The 19,297-nt window shown below is 43.9% G+C and overlaps 1 protein-coding gene across 1 annotated transcript in view; it reads right to left on the bottom strand.

Annotated features, from left to right (window-relative positions):
* The window catches only part of LOC147425874 (protochlorophyllide-dependent translocon component 52, chloroplastic-like), a 103,720-nt gene that overhangs the window by 11,352 nt on the left and 73,071 nt on the right, over positions 1–19,297 (bottom strand). The window contains exons 2-3 of the mRNA XM_086498365.1: positions 11,559–11,746; positions 11,338–11,404 (exon numbers count right to left, since the gene is read on the bottom strand). Of these exons, the coding sequence (XP_086354491.1) occupies positions 11,338–11,404; positions 11,559–11,746 (255 nt within the window). The remainder of the gene's footprint in view (positions 1–11,337; positions 11,405–11,558; positions 11,747–19,297) is intronic.

Genomic DNA, 19,297 nt, shown 5'->3' with positions numbered 1-19,297 from the left:
TTCAACTGGTATCAGAGTCCTAGGGTTTCAAAATAGCCCTGTTGGGTTTGCTGGACAGTAAGTTAAATTTACTCTCCCGCAACAATTTTCGCTTCCATTGCGAAGCCCATTGCTGCCGGGGTCGAAAAGGTCACCACAACTGTCAAAACAACCCAAAACAGACTGTTTTTAGGTCAAAACAAGTGATTTACAGTTTATTACAGGTCAAAACCGCAATACGTAGGTGTACCAAAGTTGTGGGATCACATGTATTGATGTTTGTCGTGACAAATTGGGTAAAAAGCTGAGTACAGGTGCTTGAAATTGCACATTTCAGCTGAAATTTCAGATTTGGACTGTTTCATGTAAACAAACTGTGGCTCTTTGTATGCAAAGTCTTGTGGTTGTTACTATTTGCTGTAATTTTCAGCCTATTGCATCTCTCTTGTATACACACTTGTGGTTGAATTAAGATGGCTTCTTCCTCTTTCGCATCTGACACTAAAAGTTTGATGAAAATCAAACCGTTCGATGGTCAAGGCTTCGATCTTTGGCAAGAACGCATGCAAGGTATCCTTTTCTTAAAGGATTGTGAAGATGCATTGGAACAGAATAAACCACAAGGTTTGTCTGACAAAGAGTGGACCAGGTTAAATAAGAAGGCTATGGCCTACATCAAAATGGCTATCAATGATGACATTTTGACGGACATCAAGCGTTTGGACTCTGCTTATGCAATATGGCAAAAGCTAAAGACCAATTATGAGGACACCACGCCTGTGAACCAAGTGCATTTGATGCGAAAGTTGGTGAATATGCAGCTTGATGACTCCAAGTCAGCCTCTGAGCATTTGAGTGCTTTTACAGGTGTGTTGAGTCAGTTGCAGGATAGTGGGGCTTCAGCAATTCGATGATAAGTTGAAAGCTATTTTCTTGCTTATGACATTGCCAAATACTTGGGAAACCTTCGTTGTCTCTTTGAGTAACAGTCCCACGCTTGTGAACCAGGTATATTCTCAATGAGAGGGATTAGACAGTGTGAGAGGGTTTATTCTCAATGAAGAGATTAGATGCAAGTCCAGTGGGGAAGGTGGCAGTTCTGCCTACACTGCAAGAGGTAGAAATCAAAAGCGTGATGCGGCCAGCAGGACTCAAAATAGAAGTAAGAGCAAGACAAAGGATAAGGATGTCACTTGTTATCAATGTGGCAGAAAGGGTCACAAGAAACCCGATTTGCAGGTATTTCAAGAAAGAACAAGAAAGGAAGAAGGAAACGCAAGATAAGAAGAAGAAAGATGAGAAGAAAGAGGAAAATACAACAGGTGATTCCTCCAGGGATGCTGAGAATGCAAATATATCCTCTAGTGTGGTCGTTGAGGAGTTGTCAGACGTTGAGGAAATTTTGGTTGCGGCTTCATGCCCCTCAGATTTGGTGATAGCTAATGCAGAAGACATGCTTATCTCATAGAAAAATGTCATTGATGCATTGCTTAGTGCTAATGATGGCCTATACCAGTCATGGATAGTGGATTATGGTGCTTCATTCCATGTGACTCCATCTTTTGAGTGTTTTGCTACATATATTGCACGCAATTATGGCAAGGTGTACCTTGGTGATAATTTTGCTTGCAATATTGAGGGAATGGATACTATGCGTTTGGCTCTTAACAATGGTCAAGAGCTTGTGTTGAATGATGTCAAGTTTGTACCAGGCATTAAGAAAAGTTTGCTATCTGTTGGCCAGTTAGATGTCCATGGTTATACTACCATCTTTACTAGGGGTTCATTGAAGTTGCTCAAGGGCTCTATGTTTGTTGCAAAAGGGTCTAGAAGAGGTACTTTGTACTATCTTCGATGCAAAGCTATGCCTGGCAAGTTTCTTGATGTTGCTGAAGTTGCTTCACACACGAAATTGTAGTGTAAGGACTTGGCCGTATGAAAAAGGGTAGTGATGTGCTTTCCTCTTTGAAGAGGGTTGATGTAAAAGGTAAAAACTTGGATTTTTGTAACGACTGTCTTTATGGAAAGCAAAAGAAATCTTTTTATTACTCTGGTGTCTCTCGCAAAGCTAATCCTCTTGATCTTATTAATACACTCCGATGTATGCACTATGTCTGTTAAGTCTTTTGGTGGTGCATTGTATTTTGCTACATTCATTGATGATTGTACTAGGAAAGGATGGGTGCATTTGTTGAAAAGTAAAAGTGAGACTTTTAATACTTTTAAGAAGTTTCATGCTTGCATGTTGTCCACCGCTAATCTTTCCCAAGAGTTTTCGGGGGAGGCATTGAAAACTGCAGTTTACATTTGCAATCGCTCTCCTAATACTATGTTGAAAAATGACATTCCAGAGGAGGTTTGGTCTGGCAAACCTGCCTCTTATGATCATTTGAGAGTATTTGGCTGCGAAGCTTTCGTTCATGTATGCAATGACTTGAGAACAAAGCTTGATATGAAGTCCATTAAGGGAGTCTTCTTAGGTTATGGGGAAGAAGGTGAAATGGGCTATAGAGTGTGGTCACCACAATTTAGAAAGGTAATACGTAGCCGAGATGTAGTGTTCAATGATGCAAAATTGCTTAAGAATGCTACAAATCTAATGCTGACAAAAAAACAGTTAGCTTTCAGTCTTCCGTGCCACCCATTGATGTTGAAAAAAAGCCTCATGATGCATTATAGCAAGCTGAAATTGATAATCAGCCAGTTAACCTTGAGCTAGAAGAGGTAGGACATGATATTGATGCTCCTAATGAAGATGGACAGCCACCTGAATTGGCTGAAAATGATTTTCAGCAGCATGACAGAGCTAAAAATGAGTTGCCTTATGATGTAGAACCGTTGCTTGAGAATGTAGATCATTAGGTATGCAGGTCAACTCGTTTGAGAAGGCAACCACAGAGATTTCACCCCTCTTTGGATCATGTAATGTTGACAGACGAGGGTGAACCTCTTACATATAAAGAGGCCAAATCATGTAAGTCAAGCAGTAAGTGGGAGCTTGCAATGCAAGAGGAAATGAAATCCTTGTATGCAAATGATACTTGGGATCTTGTGCCATTGCCTAAAGGGAGAAAGGCTCTTCCTAACAAATGGGTGTACAAGATTAAAATTGTGGATAAAAAACCCAAGTACAAGGCAAGATTGGTTGCAAAAGGATATGCACAGAAAGAAGGAATTGATTTTCAAGAAATCATTTCTCTTGTTGTAAAGCCTACAACTTTACGTGTCCTTTTTACTCTCGGAAATGGATGTAAAGACAACGTTTTTGCATGGTGACATTGAAGAGGACATATACATGAAACAACCTAAAGGTTTTGTAGTTCCTACACATGAGGAACTTGTATGCAAACTGAAAAGGGCTCTGTATGGTTTGAGACAATCATCACGACAGTGGTATAAGAAGTTTGACACTTTTATGCTTTCTTAAGGCTTTAAACGCAACCATACAGATCATTGTTTGTATACGAAAAGGGATGAAGATGGTAGTCCCATCATACTTGTTCTCTATGTTGATGACATGCTGCTTGCCGAGAAGCATAAGATTAGTCTTGATGCTCTGAAACGTAAGCTAAATTCAGCATTTGCTATGAAGGATTTCGGTGATGCAGAGCATATTTTGGGCATGCGTATTAAAAGAGATAGAAAGCTGAAATTGCTGTTTTTATCTCAAGAAAGGTACATTGCAAAAGTAATTGACAGATTTATTATGGCTAATGCTAAGCCTCTTGGAGTACCTTTACCTCCATACACTAAGCTTAGCAAAGCAGATTTCCCAAAGGATGAGGTGGCATTGAAAGCAATGAAGGGAATCCCTTATGCATTAGCTTGTGGTTCTTGTATGTATGCTATGGTTCCCACTCGTCCCGACATTGCTTATGCAGTGAGAGTTGTTAGTCGATACATGTCGAATCCTGGCAAAGCGCATTGGGAAGTTGTCAAATGCATTTTGAGATATTTAAAAGGTACACAATCAAAGTGTATTTGTTATGGCAAAAGTGACTTAGAGTTGCAGGGAGATTGTGATGTAGACATGGCAGGTGACATGGATACCAGGAAATATACCAATGAATATGTATTTGCCATTGCTGGTGATACAGTCTCTTGGTGTTCTAGGTTGCAAAAAATTGTGGCATTGAGTACTACTGAGGCTGAATATATTTCAGCCACAGAGGCTTCAAAGGAAGCCATTTGGTTGGGCAGACTTGCAAAAGAACTTGGCATGCCTGCTCATACACCCGTGTTGGGTTGTGATAGCCAAAGTGTTGTCTACTTAGCCAAAAATGCCATGTTTCATACGCGTACCAAACACATAGATGTGCGATACCACTTCATACGTCAAGTAGTGGAGGATAGTCTAGTCACCTTGACTAAGATCCATACACAGGATCACCATGCAGATGTTCTCACCAAGAGTCTTGCTAATGCTCAACATTCTCATTGCATACAGCTGGTGGGAGTTGGTTGACTTAAAGGTGTCATTTATGCCTTTAAGTGAGAGGTTGTTGGGTTAAAGGCCCAAATGACCTCTATTGTATATTTTTATATTTTGTCCTGGTTCACATTGAACCTGGACACATTTTTTAAAGTCACTTATAATAAAAGTGGGAAAGCCCAAAAACTCACGGCTCCTATGTCACGCCAGTATGGTATGGATCCTTTGTCACAATCTGCGTCGATGTCGAGAGGGCTCCCTCATCCGTGGACGATGGGACCGCCCCAACTCTATCGCCCGATCAAGCAGTATGCCTTTGGTGCTGCTATGATGTGGGGACTGCTCGAACTCCTTTGTCTATGACTGAAAGAAATCGAAAATCTACCATTGTCGTTGGATCTCTCTCATTGTGTCCCTCTTCAAGAGCTCCTCTCTGTGTCTACGAATCTCCAGAGAGAGAGAGAGAGAGAGAGAGAGAGAGAGAGAGAGAGAGAGAGAGAGAGAGAGAGAGAGAGAGAGAGAGAGAGAGAGAGAGAGAGAGAGAGAGAAATCAAATGAAATGAAATGTTATATTAACGTCTTCAAAAGGCCAAAATGACCTATGAGACCAAATTGTTACAAAATTGTGAATCTGGTACCATGTTTGGGTACAAAAAAACTAGAACAAAATACTACTACTAATAGAATCCATCCTCATCTGCACTCTGGATGTTGAGAGAGTATGGCTCGAATCCTTTGTTGTAGCCTCCGTCAATGTTGTGTAGCCCCTCTCCTCAATCATGGCCGTCCGGATTTCCCTAGCTCCAGTGCTCGGTCGATGAAAGTGCCGATAGCATAGTTACCCGAAACGCGGAACGGGAACGGCAACGGGATCCCCGCGGAACGGGGGAACGGCTAGGGGTCCGGAACGGGAACGTTGCGGAACGGGAGGTATAAAAAACACCCAAATAGTGCAATTTTTAGCTCCTTGTGTTTAAATACAAGGAGTATTAGAGTGCTTTGACTCTAATACTCACAAAAAACTCGTTTTGAAGACCATTCAACCTTGCTATGACTAGATGAAGAGAGAGAGAGAGAGAGAGAGAGAGAGAGAGATTTGAGAGAGTGGGAGGGAGAGGAAGAGAGCTTGAAGGCTTGAAGCCTTGAGCCTTGAGAGAGTGAGTCTTGAGAGGGAGAGATCTTGAGAGTGAGAGGGAGAGATCTTGAGCCTTGAGGATTAGCTTGTGAAGAGAAAGGGGAAGGGGGGTGCATTTTATGAGTCCTTGAGGCCTTGCACACTTTCAAAAGAAGCCCAAACATTTACTTCAATTTTTTCAATTTTTGCCAAATTTGTTTGTAGCCATTGGCCGTTCCAAGGGCATTCCGGAACGGTCCGGGGGCGTTTCGGAACGTTCCGGAACGGCCGTTCCGGTTTGCATTGGCCACCCGGAATGTCAGACATTCCGGGACGTTCCGGAACGTTCGGGAAGGGAACTGCCCCCCGGAACGCCAGAACGGGGGCTAGGGGGCGTTCCCCGGTAACTATGGCCGGTAGTGGTCAGATGAGTGTGGGCCGAGCTCTGCAATGATGGATGCTCCTCTCGGTGTCCCATATCTAGTGAAAAGAAATCTGTAATCTGTCTCTGGGACTGTCTCTCTCTAGCTCTCCCCAATAAAGTGTCTCTATATCTGTGTAACTCAAGTAGATATAGCCCAACACATCTCTAATCCTCATAACTCATGACCCTAGAGAAAGGACCGAAACCTCTCTAAATAAGTAGTGGAAACGGCCCAGAATCTCATAGTACACTGTGCAATGACATATGTAGTGTAGCTCTGTCTCTGGCTCTAGCTGGCATAAGGGGCATATCCTGCTGTCTGCTGGTATCTCTCTGAATCTAACAATCTTAATCTCCAGCTAATGTGAGGATGTGCGTATCTGACCAATGGCACACCGCAAACCATGAGACATATGTGTATCCATGTAGCTGGGTTGAATCACAAACCCATCTCTTGTGAGGTGGAGAAGATGCTCTCTATTCGGACAAAGTTATGGCTCTTTGATACTTTGGTAGCCTCAGCTATGTTGTATGCGGTGCAGATATGGGGACCTTCTGTAGGCCAAGATGGTTGGAGACGTATGGAGAGGCCCTTGGTATCTATGGTCTCTCGACTGATCAGAGCCAAGGCCTTCATACCCCACGCTATCATTTGAGCAGAGCTAGCTGCCCCTCCTATGGAGATTGACGCGCTTACCAGATCAATCTCCTTTTTTTTGTTTTGTTTTCGGAGTCGGGCGGGGCAAGCCCGGCCGCTCCCCTTATCCACCATAAAAGTGGACAAGCAGAACGACCAGGACTATGCCCCGAGAAACCGAAGGCAGACGCTTTTGTCACTAGTTTCCTCTGGACTCGGGAGGCCAGAATTATCTACACTCTTAGGGCGATGACTTTTCCCTTGAGAGACCCATTTCGGTGGGCGTGACAGCGACCAAGTACCTCTGTTCAGAGGCCCAGGTACTGCGGGACTTGCTTCGGTCTTCCCTTTGGAGTTGCCTCCTCCAGGTAACTTATCGCTCACCCCACTAAACTGCCTTTGAAACCTGACGGTTTTCCCCTAGGAAATGCCATACCCGCTTGGAAGGGCGTCGGCTCACAGGTGGCGTCCGCTGAGGCTGGTAATGTCTCCCATTATGCATTTCCCAACCCCTTTTAGGTGAAGTTGACCCCCCCGGGAGGGAATGGCAGCTGGGTGCTCTCGTAGCTCATCTGGCTTCGCTTGGAGAGAATTACGTCATTTCCCCCGTAAGGGATCGGATTCAAATAACGGCATAGGAAGGGGAGCATTATCTCCCCATCCGCCTATGCAAAGCACCTAAATACCGGGGTACAACTTCACCGAGGAACTTCGCCACAGGCACGTGCCCTGCAGTTCCGTCCCTCAAGTGCGGATCACGGCGTACCCAGAAGGGCAACCGCTTCCCACGAGCCTCCCCACCAAGGAGGATAACGGTCCTTTCTTCAGGGTCCAACGAAGGGTCGAGTGCGTTGAAGGTGGAGTTGAATCGGTCTAGCCACCTCCCCCTAGAATCATCTGCCGCCGGACACCTCATCTGCAAATGCGAAAGCGAACGACCCTCTAACTGGGAGCACAACGTGCAAATGCCGTGTCCGCGCTTAAAACTATCAGCCAGTTTGAGCCCACCACTCTCGCGAGAGCCAGCATTCTCTCCTCCTTTCTATTGACTACAGTGCTCCTATTGAGCTGCAGTAGGTATCCACGTGTTTGTTCATAGCCGGCCTCCTTATAGGGCTCCAACGCCAGGCACGAATGCCTCTCGTCCCACTTGTCCCATGCGTGGTAGCGTACTAAGCTGAAGTCAGCCGCTGGGATATATTTATTCATCCAATTCTCGGTTCTTGTCGTCCAAGTCCACTTCTTGAACGGTTGGTTCTTAGGCTTCTTGTTTACCAAGGAGCCTATCCAAGTAGATGAAACCAAGCGGTACTTGTCAAAAGCCCGTGCTCGTTGTCCCCCACAAAAGGCAGGTACGGGTGGTATGTTAAACTCGTGATGGAGAGTTGCCGTCCCTACAAAGGTTGACCTTGCTCCCTTTCCGAGTAACATTCGCATCATGGTGGCGACGAGGCGCTGCAGAGAGTGAAGGACACGCTGGTCGTGGGCCCCCATAATTTCCGCACCATAACAAATCACTGGATACACGCACGCCTTAAAAACAGTCAGTCGAGACCAGATAGGGATGGCTCGGTTCGCCAGTAGGTGTTGACATGCGAAGAGACTTTTCCTCCCCTTGTCCGCTCGCTCTTTGACAATATGTTCAATGGAAAAGGTCGAGTCAACATCGATGCCAAGGTATCTGTACGTTTCACCTAGGTCCTACTTCAACCATCTCACCACCCAAAGTAAAGATCCTCATAGAGAGATCTTGTAGGTCGCCGTGGAATACCGTGACCATGCATTTGTCAATTCCAAAGGTCATGCCCCAGGTCTTTGCCCATTCACTTACCTTGTCAAGGCTCGTTTGTAGGCTTTCAGAAGAGTCAGCAAGTAGAACCAGGTCGTCGGCAAAAAGGAGTCCTTTTATTCTCTTGAGGAGGTTAGGTACTTTCAAGCCCCATGTTTCCCCATCTGCGTCTAAAATATCATTGATGTATATATTGAATAGACAGGGCGATCCCGGGCATCCTTGGCGGACTCTCCCCGCTGCACCGGAATCGAATCCGACAGTTGATCCATATGTCGGACTTTAACAGAGGTGGACCTGTAGAGCGCTTGGAAGAATCTAAGTGCTCGACCTTGCAGGCCAGCCGCAGCGAGCTTTAGGAACAACGCCTCGTGCGGTATTGTGTCGTATGCCTTCTTGAAATCAATGTAGGCCGCATAAGTTGGTTTCCCATCTTTGTGACGGAGTTTCACGATCTCTTTCAAACAAGCGACTTGCCCTATGCATTCCTCACTAGTACGGAAGCCTGCGTGGCTGCGATTGAAGAAATTTCTCTTTTCAAGTAGCTTAGTGATCCGCCTAATCACGACCATAGTGAGGACTTTTATGGCAACGGAGATTAACGCGATCCCGTGGTAGTTATCAGTGTTGGTCAAATCGCCATTCTTGGGAATTGACACAATCACTGCATCGCTAGCGCCGGCCGGGATGTCTCCGGTATCGTAAATGCCCTCAATCATGTGCAAGTAAGCCTTGCCCATCTCCGATCGTGGCTTACGCGGATCCGACCTAAGCTCCTTATCTTTCACAAGCAGCTTAAAGAATTCGGGTGGTAACCCCGTCACCTCCAGCTGCCTTGTGTCTCTTCAATCGCCGACAGGCCTCCCGCACTTCGTACCAATTCAACGGGTCACATACTTCAGGCATACCAGGCCAAATGCGCACGTGTTTGTCATACCAAGCAAGAGGATCCTTGCTGGTACCGTCCGTATCGGCGAAGATCCTGGAGTAGTGGCCCTCGCATACTTGTGCACAGCTTGTGAGATACTACTAGAGATAGATATGCTAGACTGGCCCTTGAGTCTTCCAAACAGTCAACTCTTCAGGGGGACACTTCATGCTGGTATGCACAGATGACATCATGGTTTCAGATGCATGCTTCACCATGGAAAGGCTGCCCCCTTTCCAGTACTCTCTTCAGACACCCTCGATGTCTCTTACACAGGTGGAGATTTCTAGACTCATTTGTCAGGACCTGATCCAGCTCGATACCAGGAGGACATGGATAGAGCCGCCACAGGAGTTGGGCACGAAGATGGCTTTCTATATCCAACTGTCGTTGCATACCCTCTGGTGAGTCCGAGATTAACACAATATCATCAGCATATAACAACAATGGGATCCACGTCCCTGCCAGCAGGGCACCTCTATCACCCTCTCTGTCAATGTAATCAGACACCTCATCAACATACATAGCGAATAGAGTAGGAGACAATGGGCAACCTTGTTTCACCCCAATGGTGGAGTGAACTAAATCAGATATCCCCTCCGGTGTGCATACATATCCCATCACTGATCTGTATAGAGCCATAATCCCCCAAATCAACACTATGGGAACCCCCATCTCCTACAGTTTGCGCATCAATCGAGCTCTCGGTACCATGTCAAATGCTTTGCCGTGAGAGAGAGAGAGAGAGAGAGAGAGAGAGAGAGAGAGAGAGAGAGAGAGAGAGATGGAATAAAATGAAACGTTATATTAATGTCTTCAAAAGGCCAAAATGACCTATGAGACCAAAAGGTTACGTCCATGTGAGACTCTAGTACAGTGTCAAGGGAACATAAAAATAAATGAGGGTACACAGAGTGGGTAGCTATGTAAGCCTAACCTACATCCTCATCATCATCAACATCCTCATCACATAATACATCAGCTCAAAACACATGGGGAGGAGTACAATCACATGAGGGCTAATGAGGTGCATAGTGGGGGAAGTAGAGAGAGAGAGAGAGAGAGAGAGAGAGAGAGAGAGAGAGAGAAGAAGAAAATTGTTTTAACGTCGTAGGAAACTATCCCAAGAGCATAGTAAAAGGGAATGGTCATTTTCAGGTCTCCGTTCCCCGTTCCCATTCCAACTTCCTGTTCCGTGTTTCAAGCATGAGAGTTCATAACATGGAATGGCGTTTCATGCCCGTTGCCATTCCCCGTTCCCTATTCCGAAATCCCGTTCCAAGTAACTATGCCCAAGAGACCTTAAAGAGAGAGAGAGAGAGAGAGAGAGAGAGAGAGAGAGAGAGAGAGAGAGAGAGAGCACAGGAATATCTTGGAAAGTGTGTGTAGCTACTACTAGCACTTCACTCTCCCTTCCCTTCAAGAGAGAGAGAGAGAGAGCACAGGAATATCTTGGAAAGTGTGTATAGCTACTACTAGCAATTCACTCTCCCTTCCCTTCAATTTCCCTCTTAAGGCTATGACATAATCGCTCCTCACTTAATGAACGATTTCTCATTTTTCAAAAATCATGGGGACCTACTACTTGGCTTATTATCGCAACTACTCAGAAGGGATTCTTCAACGTGATTGCAAGGCATACCACTTCTCTCTTCTTTTGGCACCACAAAACATGCTTTTTACACCAGACAAATTTGGAGTTTGTAATAGAGAGGCCCACGCAAACTGTATGGTTGTAAAGTGTTGGGGTTTATGTTAAAACAAGGCCATGCATTGTCTTTCACTATGTGAAAAACATAACAGAAAGAGACTACTATACCGAGCAAATAATCATAAGTCTGGATTGCAATTGGCCACTTTGCCTAATCATGAGAGCATACTACACCAGAACTTGGATATAAATAGTAGGTCAGTGATACTTTTCTGACCGAATATAAATCTTGGCCCACTAGTCTCATGTTTCTGTAGTTACAAGGTGCAAAACGATAACAGTCGAAACAACAGAAACAAAGTCGAGGCATCTGTCAAGAATACCTGCAGTCCATGATGTGCAAACGGAACATGGGCTGGATCCATAAGGTTCTCAATCAGCTGTTCATAACTGCAAGAAAAAGAAAGGAGATTACTCAGGTGTTCCAGATTTCAAAGCCAATCAAACCACACAAAATTTGCCATCAACTTACATGCAGATATGATTAGCCCATACCCAATAGAACTGTTTGTGCATGAAAAAAATAAAGGCGGTGCATATGTACCCATAAGGCAAATTTCTTGAATGAAGCTCATCCTTGAAGCTGGGATCTGCAAGGGCAGGTATAGATGGAGGCAGCTTTCTTTTCGCAATGTCCTTGGATTCTGGCCTTGTGTCTGGCCAAAACCATAGGAGACCTTCCTGTTCAACACTCGGATAAACTGATGCACAGGCACGCTTTGATTCCCAGACCTGGAAGGGAAAACAGAAGGGCAATACTTCCACGAAACTTGGTAGGCACAGAATACCTCCTACGTTAATCTCACTCATACAACAGCGACGCACAATACCTTCTAGTCATTATGTCAACAAAAGAGTGCCTTTATGCTACGTGAATGGCATTACAAAACATCAGCGTGAGCTTACACATGATAATCTGTATCTGTACTGACCAGGTCTATGTGGCTAATCGTAGCTTTGACACAAAAAAGTAGACTGAACAAGGGAGCCAGCCATTGAAGAAGTGAGTGGCATTGGGATTAAAGGGCTAATCTTCGGACAGTAAACCATAGAAACAAGGACAAAAAAATGGGATGTGGATAGCCAAAGTGTCACATGCACATCTAACCCTATGTGCATGTGGACAAGTTGTAACTCCTATTTCTAGGGTTTAGGACATCCTAGGAAGTGTTATGACACCCTTGTGAGCCTGTATGCAAGACGTGCATGTCCCCGCACTTTAGAGTAGCTGCATACCCTCTGATTGCACATGAGCAAAACCAGTGTCTGTTACGTGTAGGCACTGGAGAGTGTAGGCACGAGACTATACGCAAGACGTGCATGCTCAGGCACTTTAGAGTAGTTACATAAACTCTGATGCACATGAACACAACCGGTGTCTGCTAGGTGTAGGGACTAGGGAGTGTTCCACACAGCACCATTAGTACCAAGCCTAGATAATAACTACATACGAAGCACCTCTTATTAGTAGTTCATCAACTTATTAATAAGAGACATTCTAGCATCATTTTATAAAGTCATGAAGGCTAAATCTGACAATGCTCGACCCAGACTTTTGCACCTATATAAGAGACCCTAGGGGTCACTTATCCAGACATCTAGTACCTACAGTATAAGTACCGGCTGCACAGGGTGCACACCTTCAGCGTTTTTCAACCATCAATCCATCGCTAGCGTTAGTAGTAAAATCAGCCCAGCGTTTTCAAATTTCAGCCTTAGTCTCATCGTAAGATCGCCGTACCATGCCAGATCAGCCCTAGCGTTTTCAATTTCCAGCCCTTAACCTCATAGATCCAAGCATCTACTGCAAGATCCCATCAACATTTAAGACCATTGTATTAGCATTTGTGTAATCTAAAGCAAATACCTCCCTAGCGATAGAGAGGGGGGCCCTTGGAGGGGAGTTTGGGACCCCACTTGGTGTTAGTCTCTCTCTCTCTCTCTCTCTCTCTCTCTCTCTCTCTCTCTCTCTCTCTCTCTCTCTCTCAACGCTCATTCACAATATCATTCTCTCTTTTCTCTCTAGTCTTTGCACATCTCTCATGAAGTAAAGAAACTCTCATGAAGTTAAAGGAACCTTGAGTACGCACTAAACATTCATCTTGAGCAGTCACCATCAATCACTTCCGCTGCACATTACATTGGTATCAGAGCTCTTTGGCAATGTTCAGTGCGGTTTCTAAAAAGAAAGTTTTAAGAACCCAGAGAACCTCTCTTAAGATTTTCAATCAAAGGATATTCGTGTCCCTGCCCTAGACTTACTAACCACTCCCACCCTTAGTCCAACGCGCACCGGCTCCGGGCTTTATTGCTTTGTCTTAAGGGCCATGAAGCCATAAAAGAACCATAGAAAAAAGAAAATTGCTTGTTTGAGGTTGCACGCAACCCAGACCACTTGGCAAGTCGATCTCTCTAATCTGTGTTTTTGAAGAATAACAGGCAACCCAGAAAAGAAAGGCTTTTCCAGTCTCCCCTTGTTCCTCTTTCCATTCATTGAGAGAAAACCTTGCACACTGCAGCAGGCCAATCGGCGTGAGGTGGAAAAAAGCAAGCGCAAGGCCACCAAAGGGTGCACCCGAAGGAAGGAGTTGAACATCGTTAGGAGAAAAGCCTTCTTGAGCACAGATTGCAAGCAGTACCAAGTCTAAGAACGCCAAGACTCAACTACCCATATACACCCCAAGCACCAAGAACCTAAAGTATCCAAGTATCCAAGTACCCAAGTACCCCAAGAATCCAAGTTACCCCAAGTACTCAGTGCATGGTCATCACTGGAAGCAGATCGATACTTTGCATGAAGGTGATGAGAGTGGAATTGGAGAAGAAGTCCCTGCACCAGGAGGACCACTTCCGGATCCTCCTTCGTCCCCATCTATGCCACAGATTGCACCAGATTCTATGGAGACTTTGATGAAGTCCATGATGGAGAAGATGCTAGAGCAGGAAACTCGACAAGCCGCAGTCGAAAGGGAAAGAATGGCTCTAGAGAGGGAACGCAAAGCTCAACGTGTAGCTGTTGAAGAAAAGAGGGTAGCTATGGAGCTAGAGCGTGCGCAAGCATGTGTGAAAGCGCGAAGCAGAAGGTACCGATAGGTGCGCGTCGCAATGTAGTGCAGGATTGGGGCAAGAAGCAGGAGGCAGAAAGCAACAAAGAGCTAGCGCTAGAGATCGAAGCAAGGAGAGAGAGAGAGAGAGAGCTCACGTTTTTTGTGGAAAACTCAATAAATGAGTTTTGGGTTTTCCCACTTTTATTATAAGTGACTTTATAAAAATATGTCCAGGTTCATATTGAACCTGGACATAGTATAAAAATGTACAAAAAGGGGTCATTTATGCCTTTAACCCAACAACCTCCCACTTAAAGGCATAAATGACGCCTTTAAGCTAACAAACTCCCACCAGCTGTATGCAATGCTCATGTTGAGCCTTAGCAAGACTCTTGGTGAGAACATCTGCAGAGTTATCCTGTGTATGGATCTTAGTCAACGTGACTAGACCATCCTTCAATACCTGTCATATGAAGTGGTACCGCACATCTATGTGTTTGGTACGCGCATGAAACATGGCAATTTTGCCTAAATAGACAGCACTCTGGCTATCACAACCCAACCCGGGTGTATGAGCAGGCATGCAAAGTTCTTTTGCAATTCTGCCCAACCAAATGGCATCCTTTGAAGCTCTGTGGCTGAAATATATTCAGCCTCGATAGTACTCAATGCCACAATTTTCTGCAACCTAGAACACCAAGAGACTGTACCACCAGTTATGGAAAATACATATTCATTGGTAGATTTCCTCATATCCATGTCACCTGCCATGTCTGCATCACAAATACCTGCAACTCTAAGTCACTTTTGCCATAACAAATACACTTTGATTGTGTACCTTTTAAATATCTCAAAATGCATTTGACAACTTCTCAATGCGCTTTGCCAGGATTCGACATGTATCGACTAACAACTCCCACTACATAAGCAATGTCGGGACGAGTGGCAACCATAGCATACATAAGAGAACCACAAGCGATTCATAAGGGATTCCCTTCATCGCTTTCAATGCCACCTCATCCTTTGGGCAATCTGCTTTGCTAAACTTAGTGTATGGAGGTAAAGGTACTCCAAGAGGCTTAGCATCAGCCATATTAAATCTATCAAGTACTTTTGCAGTGTACCTTTCTGGAGATAAAAACAGCAATTTCAGCTTTCTAACTCTTTAATATGCATGCCCAAAATATGCTCTGCATCACCCAAATCCTTCATAGCAAATGCTGAATTTAGCTTACGTTTAAGAGCATCAAGACTAAATTTATGTTTCCCGGCAAGCTGCATGTCATCAACATAGAGAACAAGAATGATGGGACTACCATCTTCATCCCTTTTCGTATACAAATAATGATTTGTATGGTTGCGTTTAAAGCCTTGAGAAAGCATAAAAGTGTCAAGCTTCTTATACCACTGTCGTGATGATTGTCTCAAACCATACAGAGCCCTTTCCAGTTTGCATACAAGTTCCTCATATGTAGGAACTACAAAACCTTCACGTTGTCATGTATATGTCCTCTTCAATGTCACCATGCAAAAACGTTGTCTTTACATCCATTTGATTCAATTCCAAATCAAGCACCGCAACGAGAGCAAAAAGGACACGTAAAGTTGTAGGCTTTACAACAGGAGAAAAGATTTCTTGAAAATCAATTCCTTCTTCTGTGCATATCCTTTTTTGCAACCAATCTTGCCTTGTACTTGGGTTTTTCATCCACAATCTTAATCTTATACACCCATTTGTTAGGAAGAGCCTTTCTCCCTTTAGGAAATGGCACAAGATCCCAAGTATCATTTGCATACAAGGATTTCATTTCTTTTTGCATTGCAAGCTTCCACTTACTGCTTGACTTACATGATTTGGCCTCTTTATATGTAAGAGGTTCACCCTCGTCTGTCAACATTACATGATCCAAAGAGGGGTTAAATCTTTGTGGTTGCCTTCTCAAACGAGTTGACCTGCGTAATGCATCATGAGGCTCTTTTTCAACATCAATGGGTGGCACGGAATGCTGAAATCTAACTATTTTTTTGTTAGCATCAGGTTTTGTAGCATTCTTAAGCAATTTTGCCTGATTGAACACTACATCTCGGCTGCGTATTACCTTTCTAAATTGTGGTAACCATACTCTATAGCCCATTTCACCTTCTTTCTCATAACTTAGGAAGACTCCCTTAATGGACTTTATATCAAGCTTTGTTCTCAAGTCATTGCGTACATGAACAAAAGCTTCGCAGCCGAATACTCTCAAATGATCATAAGAGGCACGTTTGACAGACCAAACCTTCTCTAGAATGTCATTTTTCAGCGTACCATTAGGAGAGTGATTGCAAATATGAACTGCAGTTTTCAATGCCTCCCCCCAAAACTCTTGGGAAAGATTAGCGAAGGACAACATGCAACGCACTCTCTCGCATTAAGTACAATTATACCTCTCAGCCACACCATTAGAAGACAGATTATAAGGGGCGATCAACTCCCTTTTAAGCCCATTTTTATAAAAACGCTGAAATTCAGCAGATACATACTCTCCTCCATTATCAGATCTGAGACATTAAAGCTTAGTACTCTTTTGCGTAGTGACAAAAGCATGAAACTTCTTAAAAGCATTAAAAGTCCCACTCTTACTTTTCAACAAATGCACCCATCCTTTCCTAGTACAGTGATCAATGAATGTAACAAAATACAATGCACCACCAAAAGACTTAACAGGCATAGTGGATACATCGGAGTGAATAAGATCAAGAGGATTAGCTTTGCGAGAGACACCAAAGTAATAAGAAGATTTCTTTTGCTTTCCATAAAAACAATCGTCAAAAAAATGCAAGCTTTTGCCTTTTACATCAACCCTCTTCAGAGAGGAAAGCACATCAATACCCTTTTGGCTCATATGGCCAAGTCTCTTATGCCACAATTCCGAACTTCAGCAACAGCAAGAAACTTGCCAGGCAAAGCTTTGCATAGAAGATAGTGCAAAGTACCTCTTTTAGACCATTTTGCAACAAGCATAGAGCCCTTAAGCAACTTCCATGAACCCCCAGCAAAGATGGTTGTATAACCATATGCATCCAATTGGCCAACGGATAGCAGACTTTTCTTAATGTCTAGTACAAACCTGACATCATTCAACACAAGCTCTTGACCATTGTTAAGAGCCAAACGCATAGTTCCCATTCCCTCAATATTGCAAGCAAAATTATCACCAAGGTACACCTTGCCATAATTGCCTGCAGCATATGTTTCCTTTTCTGCTCTTTCTTGAAATACCTGCAATTGGGTTTCTTGTGACCCTTTCTGCCAGATTGATAACAAGTGACATCCTTATCCTTTGTCTTGCTCTTACTTCTATTTTGAGTTTTATTGCCTGCATCACGCTTTTGATTTCTACCTCTTGCATTGTAGGCAGAACTGCCACCTTCCCCACTGGACTTGCGTCTAATCTCTTCATTGAGAATAAACCCTCTCACACTGTCTAATCCCTCTCATTGAGAATATACCTGGTTCACAAGCGTGGTGTTCACATAATTGGACTTTAGCTTTTGCCATATTGCATAAGCAGAGTCCAAATGCTTGATGTCCATCAAAATGTCATCATTGATAGCCATTTTAATGTAGGCCATAGCCTTCTTATTTAACTTGGCCCACTCTTCGTCACACAAACCTGGCGGCTTATTCTGTTCCAATGCATCTTCACAATCCTTTAAGAAAAGGATACTTCGCATGCGTTCTTGCCAAAGATCGAAGCCTTGACCATTGAACCGTTTGATTTTCATCAAACTTTTAGTGTCAGATGTGGAAGAGGAAGAAGCCATTTTAATTCAACCACAAGTGTGTATACAAGAGAGATGCAATAGGCTGAAAATTTCAATAAATAGGAGCAACCACAAGACTTTGCCTATCAGACCACAATTTCTTTACATAAAACTGTCCAAATCTGAAATTTCAGCTGAAATGTGCAATTTCAAGCACCTGTGCTCAGGTTTTCACTCAATTTGTCGCGACAAACATCAATACATGTGATCCCACAACTTTGGTACCCCTGCGTATTGTTGTTTTGACCTGCTATAACCTGTAAATCACCTGTTTTGACCTAAAAACAGCCTGTTTTGGGTTGTTTTGGTGACCTTTTTGGGAGCTTTGCGATGGAAGAGAAATTGATCGCGGGAGAGCAAATTTAACTCGCTGTCCAGCAGACTGCGTAGGGCTGTTTTGAAACCCTAGGGCTCTGATACCAATTGAAAGCGCAAAGCAGAAGGTACCGATAGGTGCGCTCGCGATGTAATGCAAGATTGGGGCAAGCAGCAGGAGGCACACAGCACCAAAGAGCTAGCGCTTGAGATCGAAGCTGAGAGAGAGAGAGAGAGAGAGAGAGAGAGAGAGAGAGAGAGCGCTCACGCTTTTTGGGGAAAACTCGATAAGTGTGTTTTGGGTTTTTCCACTTTTATTATGAGTGACTTTAAAAAAATGTGTCCAGGTTCATATAAAGTATAAAAATGTACAAAAAGGGGTTATTTAGGCCTTTAACCCAACAATGTGTAGCGGCTGAGAAAAAGAGGGCAGCTATGGAGCTACAGCGTAAGACACTCCGAGACCAACGCATACAAGGTTTGGTCTTGCAAGTGCTCTCTTGGAAGAACAATCCACTAAAGGAGGCCGGTGAGTCATCACGTAGACCAAGTAGAGACGACGACTCCAACAATCCAGTCACTGAAAAGTTGACTTTCAGTAAGTATAATGGTAAGATGGATGTCTCTGTGATTTATTCTTGGTTGCATCAATTTAATGATAATTGCTACTAACATGAAAAACAATAAAAGTAAAGTTTTGATTGTTGCCATGTATCTGTCGAGTATGCCATTAATTGGTATCAAGCCTGGCAAGAGGCATAGATGGTCGAACACCTTGATCGTGCCGTAGATGGCAAGCCACTGTCCTTTAGTTGGGTCGACTTCCAAGACAAGCTCAAGGCTCATTTCATGCCACCACAGTACCTTGATAGGTTGAAAGAGGATTGGCGAGCTCTCAAGAAAAATGGGACTCCCATTATGTCTTTTCTAACCATATTTTGCAGATTGGTGTGCAATTCCGTAAGTCGGATGCAAATTGCAAGGAGGCTTTCCTCTTTGGTTTGGACAAGTACATCAAATACAATGTGCAAGTCTTCAACCCTACTGATTACAATGTTGTCATTAGGATCGCTCTCGCACAAGAAATGAAGCACAACATAGGTAAGCCTAAGGA

Source organism: Adiantum capillus-veneris, chromosome 24 (assembly GCF_014529385.1).
Source record: "Adiantum capillus-veneris isolate H3 chromosome 24, ASM1452938v2, whole genome shotgun sequence".
Taxonomy (NCBI): domain Eukaryota; kingdom Viridiplantae; phylum Streptophyta; class Polypodiopsida; order Polypodiales; family Pteridaceae; genus Adiantum; species Adiantum capillus-veneris.
This window is presented reverse-complemented; position numbering and strand designations above follow the sequence as displayed.